The sequence below is a fragment of the Rhinoraja longicauda genome, chromosome 28 (genome assembly GCF_053455715.1).
Source record: "Rhinoraja longicauda isolate Sanriku21f chromosome 28, sRhiLon1.1, whole genome shotgun sequence".
Classification (NCBI taxonomy): Eukaryota; Metazoa; Chordata; class Chondrichthyes; order Rajiformes; family Arhynchobatidae; genus Rhinoraja; species Rhinoraja longicauda.
This window is the reverse complement of record NC_135980.1, coordinates 2,200,073-2,226,667: the sequence shown is the minus strand read 5'-3', so window position 1 is coordinate 2,226,667 and position 26,595 is coordinate 2,200,073. Positions and strand designations below refer to the sequence as shown.

The 26,595-nt window shown below is 47.3% G+C and overlaps 1 protein-coding gene across 1 annotated transcript in view; it reads left to right on the top strand.

The window, feature by feature from the left end:
- LOC144607315 (spindlin-1-like) overlaps positions 1-20,270 on the top strand; it is a 113,946-nt gene extending 93,676 nt beyond the window's left edge. The window contains exons 4-5 of the mRNA XM_078424067.1: positions 577-810; positions 8,620-20,270. Coding sequence (XP_078280193.1) covers positions 577-810; positions 8,620-8,819 — 434 coding nt within the window. The 3' untranslated portion in view covers positions 8,820-20,270. The remainder of the gene's footprint in view (positions 1-576; positions 811-8,619) is intronic.
- Positions 20,271-26,595: the final 6,325 nt, after the last annotated feature.

Here is a 26,595-nt window from a genome sequence, read left to right as displayed (position 1 = left end):
GGGCCTGGGAACCGGAAGTTATCAGCGGTAGAGTTGCTGCCTTACTACGGCAGAGACCTTGGTTAGATCCTGACTACAGGCGCTGTCTGTATGGAGTTTGTACGTTTTCCCTGTGATCATTTGGGTTTTCTCTGGGTCCTCCGGTTTCTTCCCACACTCCAAAGAAGGTACGGGTTGTAGGTTAATTGGCTTCGGTCAAATTGTAAATTGTCCCGAGTGTGTGTTGGATAGTGCTCATGTATGGGGTGATTGGAGGTTTGTATCATATCATATCATATCATATATATACAGCCGGAAACAGGCCTTTTCGGCCCACCAAGTCCGTGCCGCCCAGCGATCCCAGGTAAATTTCCCCCAGTGTCGGGTGTGAAACTAGGACAATGTAGAACGTGTGTACGGGTGATCGATGGTCGGCGTGGACTCGATGGGCCAAAGGGCCTGAATGTATTAAAAAAATAAGATGGATCGCAACAAAGTGGATGAAGAGCCATTGTAGACTGAATGGACCGAACGGCCTCTTCTGCGGTGGATTGTTTTGATTTTGTGATTGACTCTCGGTCTCTGCCTCTCCAACAGGTCGAACAAAAATAATGGATGGAGACTTGGCGGAGTTGATCGTGGGCAAGGCGGTGGAGCACATGTTTGAGAAGGATGATGGATCCAAGAATGAATGGCGAGGGATGGTTCTGGCCCGAGCACCTGTCATGACCACTTGGTATTATATCACCTATGAAAAGGACCCTGTTCTGTATATGTACCAGTTACTGGAGGATTACAAAGAGGGAGATCTCCGCATCCTGCCTGATTCAGGTACGCACTTGGTTGCAGAACTGCTTCTCAATGGTGCACTCGTGAACCTGCACACAGCACGCCCGGTCAGTTCGTACGTGATAGGAGCAGAATTAGGCCATTTGGCCCATCAAGTCTACTCCGCCATTCAATCATGGCTGATCTATCTCTCCCTCCTAACCCCATTCTCCTGCCTTCTCCCCATTACCCCTGACACCCGTACTAATCAAGAATCTACCTCAGCCTTAAAAATACCCATTGACTTGGCCTCCACAACCTTCTGTGGCAATGAATTCCACAGATTCACCACCTTTCCAACTTTCAACCAAATCCTGTTCACGGGCATGGTGTTTAAAAGACACCGTAGCTTGGTGCTGGCTTTGTTGAGTCCTGAGTTTTCCACTATTGGTAGGATATGCCACTTGATCGTTTATTATCTGGCGACATTTCAGGTCAGGACCTTTCTTTGGAACCAGCCTGAAGAAGGGTCCTGACCAGAAACATCACCTAACCCATGTCGTCCAGAGATGCCGCCTGAACTGCTGAGTTACTCCAGCACTTTGTGTTTGACGCAAGATTCCAGCATCTGCAGTTCCTTGTGTCTATATGCGTTATCATGAATGGTCTTCTGCTTCCTCGCTAATGGGATTGATTTGTGAAGATAACCAAATCCACAGCTTTGGAAGCAGAACTGTGCATCAAAGAACACACACAGGGAGTCTGAAGAAGGATCTCGACCTGAAACGTCACCCATTCCTTCTATGCAGAGATGCTGCCCGTCCCGCTGAGTTACTCCAGCACTTTGTATCTAACTTTGGTGTAAACCAGCATCTGCAGTTCCTTCCTATACCCACCAAAAAAACCAAAAGCACCTCTCTGTACAACACCCGTCCCCAGGAAACTCTGCAAACCCTACTCTGCTATTTTTAGGGTGATGGGAGGGGGGAGAAGCTTAACATTTCTGTAACGTGGCGAGAATCACTGCTAAGGAAGCACCAGTGAGCAAAGGGTCTTTCAACTGAGATAAGTGCTCTAAAGGAAATTAAATGCCATCTCAAAATAGCCTCCTCTTAAAAGGAAACACAACTAATCCATCTTGAAAACCACTTTTCATCTGACCTTGCTGTCAGTCCTAGTAAGTGCACTACAATTAACTTTATACTTTACTTTAGAGTTTAGCGATACAGTGTGGAAACAGGTCCTTCGAGCCAACCCCTGATCACCACGTACACTAGTGTTATCCTACACACTAGGGACAATCTACATGAACCAATTAACCGACAAACCTGCACATCTTTGGAATGTGGGAGGAAACTTTTATTTCATTCACATGTTTAAACTATAATGTTTTCTTCTTAATGTTTTATGCTTTATTCTTAATTGCTTACTGTATGTTCGTGTTGTTACTTACGAGCGGAGCACCAAGGCACATTCCTTGTATGTGTACATACTTGGCCAATAAACTTATTCAATTCAATTCAACTGGAGCAACAGGAGAAAACCCATGCAGGCCACGGGGAGAACGTACAAACTCCGTATAGACAGCGCCCATGGTCAGGATCAAACACAGGTCTTTGGCACTGTAAGGCAGCAGCTCTCCCACCGCGTGACCATGCTGCCCTAGTTTTGTGCTTTCTTGAGCAAAATACCTTTAACAGCTCTGTTTAAATTCATACCCGACCAAGGTTACAGTTAAGATGTCCCGAAACTGTAATCTTTGATGCACTTGCAAGAGATTGAACTTATTGTTGTCTCGTTGCTTTGTAAGACTGACTTTGAGTGAAGAACATACCTGGTTCAGACATCAGCCAGAGCCAAAGTCTTTTGAGTCTTCGATGGGTTATTGCAGTTGCCTCCACAACCTAATCAAACAGGGGAAACCATGAATGCACCACTACCCTGGAAGAGTTAGTCTACACAAGGCAGACTCTGCTGTTGGAATATTAGCCTTTATTGCAAGGGCTGTGGTGTGTAAGAGCAGGGTGCCCTCTGATACACTGGTGAGAATGCATCTGCAGTACCATGTACAGTTATGGTCTCCGTACTTAAAGATATACAGGTCTGCTACCGATTTTCCTGACCCTTGGTTCCAGAGCCTTTCTGGATAATCCACATTACCGGATCATCAGGGGTCACGGCCTTGGGGGGACCGGGATACCTGCCCGCAAAGATGGCCGCTGAAGTCGGCTATGGGGATGGATCTGCCGGCTCCGGCCGGGCCAGAGTTCCAGAGCCCCGGTCGCAGGGAACAAACTCGACACGCCAATCGGCCGCGGAAGTCCCAATGAGATTGAGATCGGCCGCCTCACCCGGCCTAGGGGCCACATTGTCAGGGCGGACTTCCGGACTGAAGGGTGCCGGAAAATCGGTGGTGGATCTGTACTTGGATTGGAAGCAGAGCAGAGAAAGTTTGTTCGGTTGATTTCTGGGGTTGATATGGTTGGAAGGGTTGAGCAGACTCAGCCTCCTGTTATTGAAGTAGAAAATGGAAGTTTGTCTTATTGTTTAATGTGAACAGGTGATCGATGGTCGGCATGGACTCGGTGGGCCGAAGGGCCTGTTTCCATAATGTACCTCTAAACTGAACTAAACTGTACTGATAAAACAATGCCCCTGGATTGGGAATCAGCAACTCCTGCATGTTAAAAATAAATGTTTTTGCAGTGTAAGGAGGGTTGAAGACAAAGTCTAGAGGATTCGGAAGTGAGTTCAGTGAATCCAAACACAGAAAGAAGCAGCCCTGGACTGTGCTCATGGTTGCTCTCTAGTGGCTCACTGTTGGAAGTGCATGTTCGCCTGCCTTTCAACAGAGGATGGTTCCAACAACTGCAGTAGGACCTCCTTGTTTCTAAACTCAAATTCCCTCGCAATGAAGGCCAACATGCCATTAGCTTTCTTCACTGCCTGCTGTACCTGCATGCTTACATTCAGTGACTGATGTACAAGCACACCCAGGTCTCATTGCACCTCCCCTTCTCCTAATCTGACACCATTCAGATAATAATCTGCCTTCCTGTTCTTGCCACCAAAGTGGATAACCTCACATTTATCCACATTATACTGCATCTGCCATGCATCTGCCCACTCACCCAACCTATCCGTCACCCTGCAGCCTCATAGCATCCTCCTCGCAGCTCACACTGAGTGGGGAGAAGAAGGAATGAACGAGATGGGGCAAGTTCCTTGATTATGTTGTGGCTTTCCCGAGGTGTAGGCAGTGTGAAGTGTAGATGGAGTCAGTGGTGGGGGTGCCTGGACTGATGAAGGCCAGCATGCCAAACGCCTTCTTCACCACCCTGTCACTTGCACAAAGTATCTATTCAATAGACAATAGACAATAGGTGCAGGAGTAGGCCATTCAGCCCTTCGAGCCAGCACCGCCATTCAATGCGATCATGGCTGAATCCTAGGTGTTTCTCAGCTACAAACGTCTCAGTGGCCCTTCCATTCACAATGTCCGACCTTGGTCCACATCCCAACATGCAACAAGTCAGACTTAACTAATTTGAACGCCATTTGCCATTCATTGGCCCACTTACCCAGCTGATTACGATCCCACTGTAATTTTTAACAATAACCCTTCACTGCCTATGTGTCCTATTTTAGTTGCATCTGCAAAGTTACTAACCGTGCCTTGTCCACTCTCACGCAAACCATCAAGTCGGTTTCTCGCTATTTGATGGTGTTGGATCTGATGAGAAGGGAATATTCCACCGCACTCCTCACATTCCTTGTACATGTTTGTAGGGCGGTAGAGTTGCTGCCTCACAGTGCCAGAGACCCGGGTTTGATCCTTACTACAGGTTCTATCTACACAGAGTTTTTACGTTCTCCTTGTGACCCCATGGGTTTTCTCCAGGATCTCTGGTTTCCTCCCACATTCCAAAGACGTACAGGTTTGTAGGTTAATTGGCTTTGGTAAAAATTGTAAATTTGTCCCCTCGTGTGTAGCATAGTGCTAGTATATGGGGTGATTGCTGGCTGGCCTGGACTCGGTAGGCCAAAGGGCCTGTTTCCACGCTGTAATTAAAGTAAACTAAAGTAAAATGATCAAATATTAGAAGGCATAGCTTTAAAGTGAGAGGGGCAAAGTTTAAAGGAGACGTGTGGGGCAAGTTTTATTTTTACACAGAGGGGGTGGAACATTGCCAGGGGTTGTGGTGGATGCAGATTCAATAGTGGCATTTAAGACACTTTTGGATAGGCACATGGATATGCAGGGAATGGAGGGGTTTGGGTTATGTAATAAGTGTTACTCATGGCATCATGTTCGACACAGGCATTGGAGCTGAAGTTCCTGCATGTACTGTTCTATACCGAAGACAGATATAAAGTGCTGGAGTAACTCAGCAGGTCAGGCAGCATCTCTGGAGAAAAGGAATAAGTGATGTTTCGGGTCGAGACTCTTCTTTGGACTGAGAGTCAGGGAAAAGGGGAACGAGAGATACAGATGGTCATTAGGACAAATGAATGGACAATGTACAGAAAGCAGCGAAAATCAAGGAGATGCGGGGCCCACAATGGTCCATTGTTGGCTGTGGGATAGATGATAGGTGATACAGATAATGGAAATCAGCAGGACAACAGTGAAACTAGTACAGTGACTAGGGTGGGGAGGGACGGAGAGAGAGGGGATGTAAGGGTTACTGGAAGTTAGATAAATCAATATAGATCCGACACTATTAATGAACTCAACACCATCCATGAGCTCAACAACATCGTGCTGAGCAACAGACTGGACGATTTACGTGAGCGTGTTCAAGGCACAGTTAGTAATTTTGCAGATGACACTTAAGTTAGGAGGTAACATAGACAGTGAAGGAAGTTGTCAAATATCACTGTGCAATCTTGATCAGCTGGGTAAGTAGCCAAGGAATGGCAAATGACGTTCAATTTAGTTAAGTGTGACTTGTGGCATTTTAGAGAAATCAATATTCAAGTACTGTACTGTTCCATGTTCTGGGATGGAAGGCTTTGAGGTGTGGGGAGGTCTGCATGATTCCCAGTCGCGCCTGCTCTTGTAAACGCCAGGTATTCCACAAGGGCCTCCAGACGATCCTGCCTCCACACAACTAGATCACCTTGTAACTAAAGATGAAAAGCAACAAGCATGTCATGTGTTTGTTGAACGTCAACGCAGGCGTGTAACGACGGTACAAAGTGCAGCTACATCCAAGACGGTGCAGAGAATTGTGTCTCAGCCCAGACCATCACACAAACCAACCTCCCTTCCATTGACTCCATCTCCACCTCACGCTGCCTCGGCAAGGCCAGCAGCATAATCAAGGACCAGTCGCTCTTCTCCCCTCTCCCAGCAGGCAAGAGGTTTAGAAGTGTGAAAACGCACACCTCCAGAATCAGGGACAGTTTCTTCCCAGCTGTTATCACACAACTGAACCATCCGACCAACAACTAGAGAGCGGTCCTGACCACTCATCCACCTGATCGCAAACCCTCAGACTATCTGTAAGCAGACTTATAACCATATATAACCATATAACAACTACAGCACGGAAACAGGCCTGTCCAGCCCTACCAGTCCACGCCGACCATTCTCCCTGACCTAGTCTCATCTACCTGCACTCAGACCATAACCCTCTAATCCCCTCTTATCCATATACCTATCCAATTTACTCTTAAATAATAAAATCGAGCCAGCCTCCACCACTTCCACCGGAAGCCCATTCCATACAGCCACCACCCTCTGAGTAAAGAAGTTACCCCTCATGTTACCCCTAAACTTTTGACCCTCAATTCTGAAGCTATGTCCCCTTGTTGGAATCTTCCCCACTCTCAAAGGGAAAAGCCTACCCATGTCAACTCTGTCCGTCCCTCTCAAAATTTTTAAAACCTCTATCAAGTCCCCCCTCAACCTTCTACGCTCCAAAGAATAAAGACCCAACCTGTTCAACCTCTCTCTGTAGCCTAAGTGCTGAAACCCAGGCAACATTCTAGTAAATCTCCTCTGTACCCTCTCCATTTTGTCGACATCCTTCCTATAATTTGGCGACCAGAACTGCACACCATACTCCAGATTCGGCCTCACCAATGCCCTGTACAATTTTAACATTACATCCCAACTTCTATACTCGATGCTCTGATTTATAAAGGCAAGCATACCAAACGCCTTCTTCACCACCCTATCCACATGAGATTCCACCTTCAGGGAACAATGCACAGTTATTCCCAGATCCCTCTGTTCCACTGCATTCCTCAATTCCCTACCATTTACCCTGTACGTCCTATTTTGATTTGTCCTACCAAAATGCAGCACCTCACACTTATCAGCATTAAACTCCATCTGCCATCTTTCAGCCCACCCTTCCAAAAGGCCCAAGTCTCTCTGTAGACTTTGAAACTCTACTTCATTATTAACTACACCACCTATCTTAGTATCATCTGCATATTTACTAATCCAATTTGCCACACCATCATCCAGATCATTAATGCAAATGACAAACAACAGTGGACCCAACACAGATCCTTGGGGTACTCCACTAGACACTGGCCTCCAACCTGACATACAATTGTCAACCATTACCCTCTGGTATCTCCCATTCAGCCATTGTTGAATCCATCTTGCAACCTCACTATTAATACCCAACGATTTAACCTTCTTAATCAACCTTCCATGTGGAACCTTGTCAAATGCCTTACTGAAGTCCATATAGACAACATCCACAGCCTTGCCCTTATCAATTTCCCTGGTAACCTCTTCAAAAAATTCAAGAAGATTAGTCAAACATGACTTTACTGGACATTATACCTTTTATCCTGTATCAGTACACTGTGGACGGCTCGATCGTGATCATGTACATCATCTTTCCGCTGACTGGTTAGCACGCAACCTTAGACAGGTTAGACTAGTTAATTTTCTTTCCCCCAACACCCCCCCCCTCCCCTACAATCAGTCTGAAGAAGAGTCCTGACCTGAAACGTCACCTATCCATGTTCTTCAGAGATGCTGCCTGAATTCCTTAACCATGAAAATATTTTGATGAATCCCTTTTGTACCCTCCTCATAGGGCTCCACATCGTGCCTGATTTGTGATTCCTGGGTCCTGTGCTTTGTAATGATTCATTGTGATTTCCTTGCTTTGTATTCTATACCGATGATGTCTTTGCACGCACCAAAAAACACTTTTCACCATACCTTGGACGTGACAACAAACTAAACTAAACTTAGGTCCGATCCTGACTACGGGTGCTGTCTGTACGGAGTTTGTACGTTCTCCCCATGGATTTTCTCTGGGACCTCCAGTTTCCTGCCACACTCCAAAGACGTACAGGTTTGTAGGTTAATTGGCTTTGGGATCATTGTAAATTGTTCCTGGTATGTGTAGGATGGTGTTAGTGTGTGGGGATCGCTGGTCGGCACGGACTCGGTGGGCCGAAGGGCCTGGTTCTGTGCTGTGTCTATAAACGAAACTAAACTATAAACTAAAACTCTTCACGGGGACCGCCGTGAAGACCAATGGCATGGGGGGCATGGGGGGACCGCCGTGAGGGACGGTGGGGGAACAAAGGGGGGGCCGGGGGTGGGGGGCCGGGGGTGGGTGCACTCCTCTGCCCAGGGGATACGTCTGAGTGCATTTGTTCGTTTGTTTGTTTGTTTGTTCGTTCCGGTGAAGGCGCTGTGCACACGGCAGCCGACCCACAGTCGCGTGTCCTATTCTTCTTTCTTTCACTGTTATATTTAATTTTAATTTCAAGTCTTCGTGTGCCTTGTTGTGTGCTTGCGACTATTGGCAGACCTATTTCCCTCCGGGGATGAATAAAGTTGTATCGTATGGTAAAGACTAGCATTAATTGTGCCCTTTCCTGTGACAGAGAACAAGCAAGTCTTGCCCACGGAGCCAGGAGAGGTGATCGAGAGCCTGGTGGGGAAGCAAGTGGAGTACGTGACCGAAGACGGCACAAAGAGAACGGGGCTGGTCATTCACCAAGTGCAAGCAAAGCCATCCGTCTATTTCATTAAGTTCGATGACGATTTCCACATTTATGTGTATGACTTGGTCAAAACCTCCTAGCTGCATGCAACACCTGTCATTGCCGTCACTAAGAGATTTTACTGTGAACTGTGAGCTGATCACTGAAGAGACTTGTGTTCTTTATGTTAGCCCTTCCTTCTCCCCGTATGTGTTTAATTCCCAGACTCGGAAAAGGTGACGTATACGCATCCGCCTTTTGGCACCTCCCCCGGTACTTGGCGCTTTGCTGCGCCGACCATTGCAGCTTCCGTGGGTTGTAACGTTGTCCGTGAGGCCAAAGGAGAAGTCCTTCGCTAGCAGAGCCTGGTGACACCAGCCCTGTTGGACCCCTGAACGTACCAGGCTAAGTCATGCTGGTTTCCAATGCGATCACTTTGTGCAAGGGGTTATACATGAGACTGCACCAGCCTTGGGCTCCACCCAGCTCATTCCCCCTGTGCCTGACAATGGCTGGGCTCCTTCCGATTGAGCAGGAGGAGGTAATACAGGGGGAATGCAGTGACCAAATTAGGCAGTAGACTCCTGTTTCAAAACAGATCCTGAAATGTTTGAAAGATGTTATGTTTGTCTTTAAAACGTGTGGTGCTCCCAGGATAGAAGATGTTTTCTCATTCCTGTCAAAAGAGCAGATTTAAAGAAACCAGAATTTAATCCAGTTTTGCAGAGGGGATGGGGATATTCTTGAGTAGGGAACTACGCAAACATATCTTTGCGGCAATTGTTTTACTCTTTCAGATTGGCGGTGGTGTCTGGTGTGGTGCATGCTGGTCAACGTTCCGTACTCAGCTACCTGTGTTAGGCATCCATTTGTTATAAACCTCTTTTTCTGTACACTTAGATCCCGTATAAATGTCTATTTGTGCGAGTGTGTGTATGTATGTGCGCGTGCGCGAACCAGTCCGTCATATCTACCATGCCAAGGCTAACACAAAGAATATTGTCTCTCCGATGTGCATTGTTTGCAAGCCGCGTCCGGTCTTGCGTTTGTCTTTATTCTGTGTCTTTGGCTTTGTTTTTAAGGTAAATAACCACAAGTAGCATCTTGGATTTAATGGCCTTATTCCTTTTGAAGCAAAACTCTTTCCAATTTTCAGTCCAAACGTTGTAGGGGATGTGCTCTCCCAGGTTCAGACACTTCTGCTTTGAATAAAACCATCATTTAGAAAGAGGGCGTGAATGTTTCTGGTGGAGAGGCAAGCCACAACCCCTCCCATCTTCCTTCACTCCATGTCCTTGTACATCAGCATAACTCCTAAACACAGTGTAACTTCTAAAGCACACTAAAGTGCCGCCATTGCACCAAACCAGATAAAATCCTACATCTTCTCCACGGAATAGAATCAGTAGGGTGTTGTGGCAGTGCTGTGTTACACAAGGCCAATTAAATTCTGGAAGATTACCCCTGGAGCAGTTTGCAACCATTTGTCTCTCAACTAGGGCGCAGCGGTTGATTTGCTGCCTCACAGCGCCAGAGATCCGGGTTCGAACCTGACCACGGGTGCGGTCTGTGTAGAGTTATATGTTCTTGCCGTGACCGCGTGGGTTTCCTCTGGGTGTTCCGGTTTCCTCCCACATCCCAGACATGTGCTAGTTTGTAGGTTAATTGGCTTCGGCAAAAATTGTAGATTGCCCCTAGTGTGTAGGGAGTGGATGAGAAAGTGGGATAGCGTGAATGGGTGAATGGGCGATTGGTAGTCCGCAGGGGCCCGTTTCCACGCTGCACCTCGAAACTAAACATTTCCCAATGGAATCCAGATGTGCCTGTTCATAGATCATAAGATCATTAGTGATAGGAGCAGAATTAGGCCATTCGGCCCATCAAGTCTACTCCGCCATTCAACCTTGGCTGATCTATCTCTCCCTCCGAACCCCATTCTCCTGCCTTCTCCCCACAACCTCTGATACCTGTACTAATCAAGAATCTATCTATCTCTGCCTTAAATATATCCACTGACTTTGCCTCCACAGCCTTCTGTAGCAAAGAATTCCACAGTCACCACTCTTTGACTAAAAAAATCCTCGTCATCTCTTTCCTAAAAGAACGTCCTTTAATTCTGAGGCTATGACCTCTGGTCCTAGACTCTCCCACTAGTGGAAACATCCTCTCTATCCAAGCCTTTCACTATTCTGTATGTTTCAATGAGGTCCTCCCTCATTCTACTAAACTCCAGCGAGTACAGGCCCAGTGCTGTCAAACGCTCATCCTATGTTAACCCACTCATTTCTAGGATCATTCTTGTAAACAACCTCTGGACCCTCTCCAGAGCCAGCACATCCTCCCACAGATATGGTGCCCAAAACTGCTCACAATGTTCCAAATGCGGCCTGACCAGCGCCTTATAGAGCCTCAGCATTACATCCCTGTTTTTGTATACAAGCCATCTCAAAATAAATGCTAGCGTTGCGTTTGCTTTCTTTACCACTGATCCGACTTGCAGATTAACTTTTTGGGAATCCTGCACCAGCACTCCCAAGTCCCTTTGCACCTCCGATTTCTGGTTTCTCTACCCATTTAGAAAATAATCTATAACCTTTATTCCTACTACCAAACTGCATGACTTTGCACTTTGCCACACTATATTCCATCTGCCACTTCTCTGCCCACTCTCCCAACCTGTCCAAATCTTTCTGTAGAGTCTCTGCTTTCTCTACACCACCTGCCCCTCCACCTATATTCGTATCATCTACAAACGTGGCCACAAAGCCTTCAATCCCCTTGTCCAAGTCATGGTTGCAGCTTAGGTTGGGGAGAAATTGCTGTGTGATTCTATTCAGAGTAAGGTGCATGACCATAAAAATAACAGTCTGAAGAAAGGTCTCAACCCAAAACGTCACCCATTCCTTCGATCCAGAGATGCTGCCTGTCCCACTGAGTTACTCCAGCATTTTGTGTCTATCTTACATTAAGCCATTTCTAGTTTAAACCACTCGTCCTGAAGGGAAAGAACAGAAGTGTGTGTACTTGAACACAGAAATAAATCCCAAATGCTATTGGAACCTAATGGTGCAAGTAATTTTGGCCCAGTCCCTCTTTTTACCGATCATCGCCCTTTCAAGCAGGTGATACCAGCCTTAAAATGTCATCAGAAATGGAACCTTGGAGCGGGTCTCAACGCTTAAGTGAAGAAAGGATTCTAGGTCTATTTTCATGACTAGGATGGGACCTCCATTCTAGACGGTGTGAGGGTGCAAGTTGTGCCGTGAGATCAATGTACCCCCTCTCCCACCACCCCCCTCCCCCCAACTACTTTCCCCACCTGCCCCGCCCCTTCCATTTTTTGCACTGTAAGATGTTAACTAGCACGCGATTTTGCTCGTGAGTTAAACAGTACCAGCATTGAGTTTGGACGTTGGCAAAGTCTAACGTGGTTTCTTCAACTAGTCATTAAGCTTGGCAGGCTTGTTAAGCTGTGCGCTTCTGGCCTAGAGGCCAAAACGCTTTCAAGATATATGTATATAATTATAAAATATGCAACACGTACAAAAGAAATATAATTCATTATTGATTTATGTATGTAAACTTTGTTTGCCTTCCCCTTGCTCTTTGGGCTGGGGGAGGAGGAGGTGTTATTTTATGGTGTTGCCTTTATCACTCTGCAAATGATTGCTCCCCAGCTTAATGACTTAAAAACTCTCTTGCGAGTTTTATTACAATAGTACGGCTAATATTATGGCGAAGGTGGTGGAACGACAAAGACCAGGGTTCAATCCTGACCTCTGGTGCTGTTCGTGTGGAGTTTGCATGTTCTCCCTGTGGCCGCGTGGGTTTCCTCCCACATCCCAAAGACGTGCTGACTTGTAGGATAATTGGCCACTGTAAATTTCCCCTTAGTGTGTAGGGAGTGGATGCGAAAGTGGGATACTGTAGAACTAGTATGAACGGTTGATCGATGGTCGGCGTGGACTCGATGGACCGAAGGGCCTGTTTCCACATTGTATCTCTAATACACTACTCAGTCTTAACTGTTGCTGATATTTTAAATGATATGAACCTGTTTAGCATTTGTGTTTTCTGGTTGAAAGTGTTCTCATCAGAATAGTTTTGTTCATATTATTTGGCTTCCGGGCCAAGGTTTGTTTAGCTCTGTGACACTGAACTCTAACAAGGAGAGTGTGGCTCTGAACTGTTAATATCGAGAGAGTGATAAGTATATCCCAAGCCTGCGGAGTGCAATAAAAGCTGCTGTATCAGGGAGTGTTTTGGACTTCAACAGATGTCAGTTGCATTCACAGTCAGTTGTAATGCAAAAGGATAAGTTACATGATAACATCCCACCCATTTGTTGCGCTGAATACAGGGTTCCTGACTCTTCATCAGCAAGTCTGTGACTGGAAATACGTTGTCTTTCAGTAAAAACAATGGTTAGAGCAGGCGAGAGAAGGAAGCCATCAAATCTGCCCGCTTAGATATTTTCAAATGTAACAAAAGAAAAATAAGAGAGGCACGCTGGCTCAGCGGTAGAGTTGCTGCCTTACAGCGCCAGAGACCCAGGTTCCATCCTGACTACGGGCGCCGTCTGTACGGAGTTTGTACGTTCTCCCCGTGACCTGCGTGGGTTTTCTCCGGGAGCTCCTGTTTTCTCCCACACTCCAAAGACGTACAGGTTTGTAGGCTAATTGGCTTGGTAATATTGTAAATTGGCCCTGGTGTGTGTAGGATAGTGTTGGTGTGTGGGGGTCGCTGGTCAGCACAAAGCCGGTGGGCCAGAGGGCTTTTTTTATGTGCTGTATCACTAAACTAAATGAAATCTTGAAAGTCTGAGAACTCTTGCCATGATGTATGGGAACTGTAGTGCAGTGTCCATCGAATAACTGCAATAGTCACCTGACTTTGTTGATCAAATCCCATCTTCTCTGCTTGCTATGTAACTAAATAATCCAGTAATAAAATGTGTTGATAATGCTTGCAATGGAACTACGGAACATGTCGAGCTGCTGCCTCACGGCGCCAGAGATCCAGGTGCCATCTTGACCTTGGGTGCTGTCTGTACAAAGTTTGCATGTTCTCCCTAGATCCGGTCCAGATCCGGGTGCGGTATCTGGACCGCACCCCAAAGACGTGCGTGTTTGCAGGTTCATTTGCCGCTGTAACTTGCCCCTAGTGTGTAGGGAATGGATGGGAAAGTGGGATAACATGGAACTAGTGCGAACAGCGATCACTGGTCGACATGAGCTTGGTGGGCCAAAGGGCCTGTTTCCATGCTGTCTCTCTATACAAAATTAAAGTTGTAGAAGCCTTTCTGATCCTCGGCAAGACTTCCCCACACCGACCAACATGTCCCATCTACACTAGTCCCACTTGCTTGTGTTTGGCCCATATCCACCTAAACCTGTCCGATCCATGTACCTGCCTAATGGCTTCTTGAATTTGTGGTCTGGCACATCTTGTAACACAAAAACACCCATGCCCCTGTAACCTTAGTCCTCAAATTTGGAGGTCAAGCATGAGTGCTGTCAGGCTGCTTTGTAGATAATGGAGGCTGTATCTGTGATGTGCTCGTGTGGTTCCATTTGTTTCTAATTTTTGTGTCATTTGAGCAGTATTAGATCCATCCGGGTAAATAAATCATAGAGCCATAGTGATACAGTGTGGAAACAGGCCCTTCGGCCCAACTCGCCCACACCGGCCAACAATGTCTCAGCTACCCGAGTCCCATTTGCCTGCGCTTGGTCCATAACCCTCCAAACCTGTCCCATCCATGTACCTGTCCAACTGTTAAACGATGGGCTAGTCCCAGCCTCAACTACCTCCGCTGGCAGCTTGTTCCATACACCCACCACCCTCTGTGTGAAAAGGTTACCCCTCGGATTCCTATTAAATCTTTTCCCCTTCACCTTGAACCTACGTTCTCTGGTCCTTGATTCCCCTACTCTGGGTAAAAGACCCGATCTATTCCTCTCATGATTTTGTGCACCTCTATAAGATCTCCCCTCATCCTCCTGTGCTCCATGGAATAGGGTCCCAGCCTACTCAACCTCTCCCTATAGCTCACACCCTCTAGTCCTGGCAACATCCTCGTAAATCTTTTCTGAACCCTTTCAAGCTTGACAATATCTTTCCTAAATCGAGGTGGGTGAATCCACCCTGTTGCAGTCGTACAGTTCAACTCGATATATTCTCAACAGAAGCCTGCTTTACAGTGTGGCAAAGCACTTGGGATAATATTAACACACATACTGCTGGAGTAACTCAGCAGCTCAGACGGCATCTCTGGGGATGGACCCTTCGGGTCGGGACCCTTCTTCAGACCCGACTCGAAACTTCACCTTTCCAAGTTCTCCTGACCCGCTGAGTTGCTCCAGCACTTTGGGTTTTTTTTTGTAAGCCAGCATCTGCAGTTCCCTGCTTCTACCTAGTGTAGCATGTAACTGGATTTAGTAATACAGAGGTTTAGAATAATGATCCAAGTCCATCAAATTCCACAACAATGACTTGGCAAATTTAAAAACACCATATTAAAAAATCTGTACTTAAGATCCAAAATGATGGCAGTGAAAGTCCAAGGATTATTTTTTGTTTCGTTTAGAGATACAGCGCGGAAACAGGCCCTTCGGGCCACTGAGTCCGCACCGACCAGCGATCCCCGCAAACTAACACTATCCTACACACACTAGGGACAATATTACCAAGCCAAACCTGCACATCTTTGGAGTATGGGAGGAAACCGAAGAGCTTGGAGAAAACCCACATGGTCACGCGGAGAACGTACAAATTCCGTACAGACAGCACCTGTAGTCGGGATCGAACCTGGGTCTCTGGCGCTGCAAGCGCTGTAAGGTAGCAACTCTACCGCTGCGCCACCGTGCCGCCTGACATTATTGTTGGTAAATAAATATTTTCTGACCTCAACCAATCTGTCCTTTCACCTACACCAAAAAGTGCCGACTGAAATGGCCTTGTTAAGGCACTCAATTTCAGGGCACTTGGATTGGGAAAATTGTGCCAGACTATTTAATGCCTACATCCTACAAATTATTACATTTTAAATATGGATGGCATGATGGCGCAGTGGTAGAGTTGCTGAATCACAGTGCTAGAGACACAGGTTGGATCCTGACTACGGTATGGAGTTTGTACTTTGTCCCCGGTATCTCCGATTTCCTCCCGCACTTCAAGGACGTGCAGGTTTGTAGGCTAATTGGCTTCTGTAAATTGTCCCGTGTGTAGGATACAACTCGTGTACAGGGATCGCTGGTGGGCGCGGACTCGTGGACCAAAGAGCCTGTTTCCGCCCTGTAACTCTAAAGTCTAAAGAATTGATAAAATTGTAAATTGGTCCTAATGTGCTCAGGATAGTGCTAGTGTACGGGGATTGCTGGTCGGCACGGACTCAGTGGGCCGAAGGGCCTGTTTTCGCTATCTCTAACTCTATCTCTAAACTAAACTAGAGCATCTAGATTTATTGAACAAGATTTTTTTCAGCTGGAATGAAAGAAGTTATCTCCAGTAATGTGCAAGTATTGAAAGCTTTTCAATAAAATGTCCGAGGACTACTGTTACAGTGAAATTTCCAAAGGCTTTTTAGCAAGTGTTAGTAAGCAAAGGTTGACGCTGAAAGATAATGAGGTTGATGATAAAAGCTTGATTTTAGATTTCATAGTTAGGAAGCTATGGAGTTATGGACCATGTTCGGTCTTAGTTCAGCAGTGCCAACCTGAGAGGCTTTAGCTTCGGGTAAATCTAAACTTATTTCAATCCTTAACCTTTATCTCACTCCCACAAACACCACTAACCTTGTAATGATTGCCCTCCCTCGCACCCTGACTCCATGTCCTACCCACAACCCCCACTCTTCTGCCACAAAACATGACCTTCCTCCTCCTAAAGCTTGAGTCAAGTTTAGTTTAGAGATACAGCGTGGAAACAGGCCCCTTGGCCCACCGAGTCCGCGCCGTCTATCGATCCCCAACACTATCCTACACACACTAGGGACAATTTAAAATATTTACCGAAGTCAAGTTACAATCCTTACTGAAGCCAATTAACCTTAAACCCTGGACGTCTTTGGAATGTGGGGGGAAACCGGAGCAATGGAGGAAAACCCACATGGGAATGGGGAGAAGGTACACACTCTGCGCAGACAGCACGGGTAGTCAGGATTGCACCCGTGTCTCTGGCGCTGTAAGGCAGCAACTCTACCACTACGCCACCGTGCCACTAGTTGTCGATCCTTGACCCACCTTTGTATCTCCGTGTTACCAAACCCGCCACCCAAGTGCTGGGGCCCAATGTCCCCTCACTCTGAATTATAATGCCAGCCGAGCCTGACGTGGACCCCGTGAGACCAGCCTGTGGAGAAGAGTAGTGGACAACAGACTGGTTCACTGTGGCTGAAGCTCCATCACGGGAAGGTTGCCAAGTAACCAGGGGGTGCCAGCCATGGTCCCACCACATCCACACCATCCCCATCCTCCTCCCGCCCTGTCTTGTGAGGGCAGATGAAAGCTGTGGTCAAGCAGAAGACAAACCTACCGTACAGCGCGGCACAGCGGCAAAGCTGCCGCCTCAAACGCCAGAGACCCGGGTTCGATCCTGACCACGGGTGCTGTCTGTGCGGAGTTTGTACATTCTCCCTGTGACCGCGTGGGGTTTCTCCGGGTGCTCCGGTTTGCTCCCACATTCCAAAGACATACAGGTTTGTAGGTTAATTGGCTTCTGTAAGTTGTAAACTGTCCCCAGTGTGTGATATTGTTCACTGGTCGACGCAGACTCTGGCCCACGGGACTTGTTTCCACGCCGTATCGCTAAAGTCTATACATATGTTCATTAGTGCTAGATCCGAACTCCCTTGCCACTCGTGTGTCGCCCTGTGGTGGCATCTCTTCCCTTGTCTCAGGGGCGTCTCCACCACACCCTGCCCCCCATGTCCAGCAGCGGAAGGACCCTAGACTGTGGTCCTCCTCCACAGGGCCTTGGCGTTGGCTGCAGCAAGCTTCAGTGCGTCCCTCAGCACGTACTCCTGCAGTCTGCAGTGGGCCAGTCGGCAACATTCCCCCACGGACAGCTCGCTCCGCTGGGAGGTCAACAAAGCTCGGGCAGACCAAAGAGCGTCTTTCACCGAGGTGATGACCTTCCAGGAGCACTCGATGTCAGTCTCTGAATGCGTCCCTGGGAACAGTCCGGAGATCACAGAGTCCTCTGTGACGGAGCTGCTCGGAATAAACCATGATGGGAAACTCTTGCATCTTTCTCCAGACGCTCATCGCAAATCTATACTCTGCGAAGAGGTGGGCAACCACTGCATGGCCCCAATCTCACTGAACATTGGTCTCCTCGAGGCTGGGTCTCCTGGTGAGATGTGAAAGGCCCCCTCTTGGCCCGGGCAAGTGGATGGAGCAGCTGAACTCCAGAAAACTAAGTTTTAAAAAAGCCAAGGTTTCAAGCCTTCAGTAAATCATGGATGACCACACCTACTTGAGTTTGTTTCAGTTGCCCAGCTCGTGTGACTTTACAGATTTGGCGATAAACAGTGTTGGCACAGGTGATTCAGATTTGATCGAGATTTAGTTGAGCTGGATGCTGGAAGGGTTTTTGCTACAGAACGTGGTATTGACATTTTCAGACCAACGACTGGTGATCATTCCTCAAGCTTCCTCCCAAGAGCTTCTGCCTTTGGCGTGAGACAATTTCATCACCACACCACTCCACAGTAGCATCAAGAAAACTGTGTTAATTGTTTCATTAGGAAAAGAAGTGAAGAGAGTGTCGGATCCTATTTCACTGCTGCCTATAAGATCACACACTATAAACGTTGTCACGGTGAGCATTAAGCATGGCCAGTCAAGTCATTGTGTTTGGGTTCAAAGTCCCTGAACTGCCACCATTCCCCCGATGGGGATGAAGGACTGTCGGCCTTGAGTCTATCCACTCTCCAGTTGTGCAAGCCCATTTTAAAGGGAGATGGGCCAGAAAATAGGGTCAAATGGGCATGTCCGGGAATAATTGTAAATGCTGCCGTGAGCAAAGGCTGGCGAGTTGTTGCCAATTGTTAAGGCTGATTGCTGAGGAAATTGTAAATGTCTTTGGTTTATTATGCTAAATATTATTTGCATTGTGTATGTTCTCCCTGTCGAGGATGTTCTCCGTATCTTCAGTACTGGAGAGGGCGTGGTCACCTCACGGAGTTAATTGCATCTGGTTGAACCTTCCCAACCGAACAAATGACCCGTTGAGTTCATTGAACTACCTGTCCAAACGTCTCCTTTGACTTTTTATTAATGTATATATATATATGTGGATGGTCTTCTTTGCGTGTGAGTGCGAGATTGAAACACTTTGATTTCAAACGATTTGAAGAAACATTTTGATATTTCTCATTTTCATGTTGGATTTCCCAGTTGGACAAGCTTGCAAACATCAGCTCCAAAATATCACTGTTGATTCCCTTGTTACTCATGATCCGAAAGGTACTGGCTCCGAGACCTCTGACATTTCTTCTGCAGAATTTAATATTGAAATTAATTAAAATACAAAAAAAAATAGATCTTGTGTGTGTTCATAGTTCCTGTCTGTAAAATGCTTTTGCTACGATGGCTTTTGGCTAGCAGTTAACATAAAAATGTCTTTGCAATTGGGATTTCCATAGGTAAATAGATCCCGATAGGAATGTCATTCGGCCATTGTCTGATCTTTTACACCAGTACCACATTGATGCACTAACTTCCCATCCCTTGATTGCCTTGATATCTGAGAGTCAGTCTACTGTCTTGATTATACAGTGACTGAACCTCCACAGCTCTCTTGTTTCAAGAATGCTTCATCACCACCCTCTGGGTGAAGGGATCTCATCTCTTGCTGAATGGCCTACATCTTACAGTCATAGAGCTGGACAACATGGAGACAGGCCTTTGGCCCACCGTGTCTACGCCGACCAAGTTCGCCCGCTGGGCTAATCCCATTATTGCCCACATTTGGGCCCTAGCCCTCTAAGCCCTTCCTATGCAGATATCTGTCCAAATGCTGTGACAATTCATAGTTATATCTGCTTGTACAGCTTCCTGGGCAGCTCATTCCATGTTGAAGAAGGTCCCAGGTTCGAGACACCTTTCGTGTCAGTGGAAATGTTATTGACCGGTCAAGCCCGCTAAGGACTTTGCACATTCCAGGGAGGTCACCTCTCATTCTTCTAACTGCGAGAGTACGGGCTTCAACAATGGCACTACAGTGAGCACAAGGTGTCTTTCTGTTTCCACTGGGGTCCAGTGCCATTGCCTTACTGTGAGTAACACCATAAGGGCCGCCCTGGTGCCGGCAATGCGAGGTGCAGTGTGTGTGGCCCCAGGTTCAGTGCCGGGCTGGGGTTCAGTGCCAGGCTGGGGTTCAGTGCCGGGCTGGGGTTCAGTGCTGGGGTTCAGTGCCGGGCTGGGGTTTAGTGCTGGGGTTCAGTGCCAGGCTGGGGTTCTGTGCCGGGCTGGGGTTTAGTGCTGGGGTTCAGTGCTGGGGTTCAGTGCCGGGCTGGGGTTCAGTGCCAGGCTGGGGTTCAGTGCCGTGCTGGGGTTCAGTGCCGGGCTGGGGTTTAGTGCTGGGGTTCAGTGCCAGGCTGGGGTTCAGTGCTGGGGTTCAGTGCCGGGCTGGGGTTTAGTGCTGGGGTTCAGTGCTGGGGTTCAGTGCCGGGCTGGGGTTCAGTGCCAGGCTGGGGTTCAGTGCTGGGGTTCAGTGCCAGGCTGGGGTTCAGTGCCGGGCTGGGGTTTAGTGCCAGGCTGGGGTTCAGTGCCGGGCTGGGGTTCAGTGCTGGGGTTCAGTGCCAGGCTGGGGTTCAGTGCCGGGCTGGGGTTTAGTGCCAGGCTGGGGTTCAGTGCCGGGCTGGGGTTCAGTGCTGGGGTTCAGTGCCAGGCTGGGGTTCAGTGCTGGGGTTCAGTGCCAGGCTGGGGTTCAGTGCCAGGCTGGGGTTCAGTCAGCTGACAATCCACATGATACATCCGTACACATTTGGCCAGATGGAAACGAATGTTTTCCCAGAGGTTTTTGGGAAAAGATTTAATAGGAACCTGAGGGGTTGCTTTTTCCACACAGGGTGGGGGGTGTATGGAACGAGCTGCCAGACGAGGTAGTTGAGGCTGGTACTATTGCGACGTTTAAGAAACATTTGGACAGTTACATGGATAGGACAGGTTTAGAGGGACATGGGCCAAACGCAGGCAGGTGGGACTAGTGTAGATGGGACATGGTGGTTGGCATGGGTAAGTTGGGCCAAAGGGCCTGTTCCCACTATGTAAGACTGAGAGGCATGGACCCTGCCCACAGACGCCTTTGAGGGACTGTTGAGTGGTCTGGGGATTCGGCTTTGACATTGAGCAATTTGCCAAACAACATTAAAACAGCGGCGGATTGGTCTCGGAGTGGCGTTCCAGGAAGTATGTGTGTCCTTGAGGCAGAGAGAGAGAGAGAGGGGGGGTGGGGGGGGATGCTCGCAGCAGACTGACTGCCAGATTGGAGAGGATGTGTAGTTCAAGCCTTCAGCTGATCACATTGTAAATACTCGCGGCCTTTAACATTAGTGTTAGAACTGACTGATTTTTGGTTCCCTCTCAACAGGAAGAATCTCAACAGCTTTGTGAGTCCAACTACATGGTCGAACCCTGCACTAACGGTTGCATCGGAGTGGCAGCTTTTTAAAACAGTTTTAAACAAAGTTGCTGCATTTTAAAGAAAAATAATAAATGTCTGGTTGATTATTTTTTCCCCCAGTTGTGATGTCCTGCAGTCATTTTCATGGAGAATCACACAATAAAATAAAAATCCATATTATTGAGCGGTGGACTGAGTGTCTCGGTTATTCCCCAAAGATTTTGTTCACCTTCCCTCCTGATTTACTTATCTAGAGCATTTCATCCGCCTCCTCCCTCCTGCAGTCCACAACAGTCCCTCAAAGGTACAGTTCAGTCTGGTTTATTGTCACAGGCACCGAGATACAGTGAAAAGTTTGTTGCTGTGTGCCAACCAGTCAGCGGAAAGACAATAGCTGATTACAATTGAGCCATTTACAGTGTAGGAATAGGAATACTTTATGTCACTGGGCACAGTGAGATTCTTTGCGTGCATACACAATGTATACACATAGCAGCCACCTACGCCGCTGATAAAGTTACAAAGCATGCCAGCTCCCACTTTTGTCCCCCCCCCCCCCCCCCCCCACACAGTGGTTCCCCCATGCCATGTATAGATTCATGATAAGGGAATAACATTTTGTGCAAGGTAAAGCCAGCAAAATCCAATCAAGGATAGTCCGAGGGTCGCTAATGAGATAGTTCAGCACTGCTCTCTGGTTGTTGTAGGATGGTTCAGTTGCCTGAGGACAGCTGGGAAGAAACTGTCCCTGAATCTTATTCAGGTAAAGCCAGTACATCTCTGTTATCAGTCTGAAGGGTCTCGACACGAAACGTCACCCATTCATTTTCTCTGGAGTTGTTGCCTGTCCCGCTGAGTTACTCCAGCATTTTGTGTCTATCTTCTGAATAAAGTCAATTGTTCGTTGCCCCAATGGGTCAGTGGAACATTTCTGTCAAGGTTACTTTCCTGGAAAGGTAACACTGAACCAATGATCGAGGACTGTGAATCTAGATACAACCAGTCAAGTAAACATCAAGTGACCACAGCTGAAATAAAAATACGCTATCAGTATTTCAGAGTGAAGCTTTGATAAGGTTCTGCATGGTAGGCTGGTCTGGAAGGTCTGATCTGGGATCCAAGGAGAGATTTAGTTTTAGTTTAGTTTAAAGAGACAGCACGGGAACAGGCCCTTCGGCCCACTGAGTCTATGCCGACCAGCGATCCCTGCACGCTAACACTATCCTACACACACACTGGGGACAATTTACAATTTAACCAAGACAATTAGCCTAGAAACCTGTATGTTTCTGGAATGTGGGAGGAAACCGGAGCACCCGGAGAAAATCAACGTGGTCACAGGGGGAGTTCAACGTGGTCTGAACTCCATACAGACAGCACCCATAGTCAGAATTAAAGCCGGGTCTCTGGTGCTGTAAGGCAGTAACTACCGCTACGCCCGATAGCTGAATGGATATAAAATTGGCTTCATGAAAGGAAGCAGAGGGTGATGGTGGGAAGGTTGCTTCTTGGCCTGGAGGCCTGTGAGTAGTGGTGTGCCTCAGGGTTCGGTGCTGGGCCCATGCCTGTTTATCATCTATATCAATGATTTGGATGAGAACACACATGGCAAGATTAGCAAGTTTGCAGATGACACAAAAGTGGATGGTATTGTAGATGGTGAGGATGGGTGTCAGGATCTTGATCGATTGGCCAGGCGGGCTGAGGAATGGCCCAGGTCAGAAAGGTCAGTCTGGGAACGGGAGGGGGGGTTAAAGTGTTGAGCAACCGGGAGATCAGCTAGGTTTAGGCGGACTGAGCAGAGGTGTTCAGCGAAACATCGCCGAGCCTGCGCTTGAAGTTAAACGAATATGATCCATATTCCTCCATTTCTTGCATATCTATATACTTATCCAAAGGTATCTTAAACACCACTCTCGTACCTTCCTATACCGCCACCCTGACAGTTCATTCCACCCTCCATGTCAAAAATCTGCCACGCACATCTCCTTTAAAGGGTGGCATAGTGACACAGTTGGTAGAGCTGTTTGCCACACAGCCACACAGACCTGAGTTTGATCCTGACCTTGGGTGCTGTCTGTGTAGAGTTTGCACATTCCCCCCTGTGACTGCGTGGGTTTCCTCCGGGTGATCCGGTTTTCACCCACATACTAAAGTGGTTGGGGGTTTGTAGGTTAGTTGACCTTGTAAAATTGCCCCCTAATTGGGATAAAGTAAAATGTAATGCTGAGGCTGTATAAGGCTGCATTTGCAGTACTGTGAGCAGATCTGGGGCCCATATCTGAGGAAGGATATGCTGGCTCTGGAGAGGGTCCAGAGGAGGTTTACAAGAATGATTCCAGGAATGAGTGGGTTAGCACATGATGAGCGTTTGACAGCACTGGGCCTGTACTCGCTGGAGTTTAGAAGGTTGAGGGGGGACCTCATTGAAATTTACAGAATAATGAAAGGCACAGGTAGAGTGGATGTGGAGAGGATGTTTCCACTGGTGGGAGAGTCTAGGGCCAGAGGTCACAGCCTCAGAATTAAAGGGCGCTCTTTTAGAAAGGAGGTGAGGAGGAACTTCTTTAGTCAGAGGGTAGTTAATCTGTGGAACTCATTGCCACAGAGGACTGTGGAGGCCTAGGCAGTGGATATTTTTAAGGCAGAGATAGACAAATTCTTGATTAGAATGGGTGTCAGGGTTAAGGGGAGAAGGCAGGAAAATGGGATTAGGAGGCAGAGATCAGACATGATTGAATGGCGGAGTAGACTCGATGGGCCGAATGGCCTAATTCTACTCCTAGAACCTGTGAACTTGTGAACGATGGACCATTGTGTGCTCCACCTTTCCGTGCTCATAATTACCTTTTGCACATCTTTCATTCATTTGTCCTTTGTGACTCCTATTTCTCTCGTTTTCCTTTCCTCTAACTCTCAATCTGAGCAAGGGCTTCGACCTGAAACGTCACCTATTCCTTTTCTCCGGAGATGCTGCCTGGCCCGCTGAGTTACTCCAGCATTTTGTGTCCATCTGCGTTCGATTTAAGCATTGATTCCGAAATGTACACGACTCTCAAGAACTGTTCCTCCCAAGCCTAGCTCCTTCAGCCTGTAACTCTTCACCATCTCACACGTCCAGGAGTCAAGAACTGTACAATGCTGCAGGCTGTCGGGGTAATGCTTCTCTGTCGGAGGAGAAAGTTACACAAGCCAATCCCACCCTTCAGTGTTAGGTCTGTAGACCTACAATGCACATCCAAGTACTTTTTGAAGAAGGGTCTCGACCTGCAACGTCACCTATTCCTTTTCTCCACAGATGCTGCCTGACCCACTGAGTTACTCCATCTTTTTGTGTCTACTTTTGTTTAAATGTGATTAAAGTTTCTGTCTCAAGAGTCTTCCAGTCACTGTGTCCAGATCCATGCCTGCAGCAGTGCATAACATTTTCCTTGCCACTTCTCTATCAGCCAACTGAACCGTCCTCACACCAACTAGAGAGCGGTCCTGACCTCCCATCCACCTCATTGGAGACCTTCAAACTAGCTTTAGTCGGACTTCACTGGAATTGATCTTGCACTAAACATTATACCGTTTATCGTGTATCTATATACTGGATGACTCAATTGTAATCATGTATAGTTTTGCCCCTGACCGGATAAAGCTTTTTACTGTACCTCTGTACACGTGACAATAATAAACTAAACGAAACTAAACTAATTCCGCTACCAATTATTATAAATCTCTTTTAATATCTCACTGCTAACGGACATAGATGCTTCCTCTTTATTTTATGGTTAGTTTAGTTTATTGTCACGTGTACAAGGTACAGTGAGAAGCTTTTGTTGTGTGCTAACCAGTCAGCGGAAAGGCAAAACATGATTACAATCGAGACATTCACATGATGAAAGGAATAACGTTTAGTGCAAGATAAAGTCCAGTAAAGTCCAATCGTAGATAGTCTGAGGGTCTCCAATGAGGTAGATAGTAGTTCAAGACTGCGCTCTAGTTGTTGGTGAGAGGATGGTTGCATTGCCTGATAACAGCTGGGAAGAAACTGTCCCTGAACCTGGAGGCGTGCGTTTTCACACTTCTGCATCTCTTGCCGGATGGGAGAGGGGAGAAGAGGGGGTGGCCGGGGTGCAACTCATCCTTGATGATGCTGCTGCTGGCCTATCATAATAATGTACAGCGTTTGACAGCAATGGGCCTGTACTCACTGGAGTTTGGAAGGACGAGGGGGGACCTCATTGAAACTTACCGAATAATGAAATGCCTGGGTAGAGTGGATGTGGAGAGGATGTTTCCACTAGTGGGAGAGTCAAAGACCAGTGGGAATAGTCTCAGAATAAAAGGACGTATCTTTAGAAAGATGAGGAAGAACTTCTTTAGCCAGAGGGTGATGAATCTGTGTAATTCATTGACACAGATGGCGGTGGAGGCCAAGTCAGTGGATATTTGTAATGCGTAGATTACAGGTTGTTGATTAGTAAGAGCATCAAAGGTTATGGGGAGAAGACAGGAGAATGGGGTTGAGGGGGAAAGATAGATCAGCCATGTTCAAATGGCAGAGCAGACTCAATGGGCTGAATGGCCTAACTCTGCTCCTATCACATGAACTTATGAACATCTGCCCTCAAGAGTCAAGGCTCAGCTTCTATTCTAAAGGAACAACCTTAACAAACCAACCTCGCTAGTCGTAGCAACACTTGCATAAATCTCTACATTGGTGCACCTCTACCATGGTGTCATCATTCCTGTAATGTAGTGATAAGTATTGTCCTCACTCTGGGCTTACCCTGTGTCATAGAGCAGTACAGTTCTGGAAATAGGTCCTTCAGCCCAACTTGCTCTCATCGACCTACATGTCCCAGCTACACCAGTCCCACCTACCTGCGTTTGGCCCATGTCCCTCTAAACCTATCCTATCCATGTACCAGTCCTAATGCCTCTTAAATATTGCGATAGTACCTTCCTCAACTACCTCCTCTGGCAGCTCGTTCCATTAACCCACTACCCTTTGTGTGAAAACGTTACCCCTCAGTTTCCCATTAAATCTTTCCCCCCATGCTCTTAAACTTATGTCCTCTGGTTCTTGATTCCTCTACTCTGGTCAAGAGACCCTGTGCGTTTACCCGATCTATTCCCCTAATGATTTTGTGCACCTCTATAAGATCACTGCTCATCCACCTGCACTCCAAGGAATAGCCCCAGCCTGCTCAACCACTCCCTTTCCCTCAGGCCCTCGAGTCCTGGCAACATCCTAGC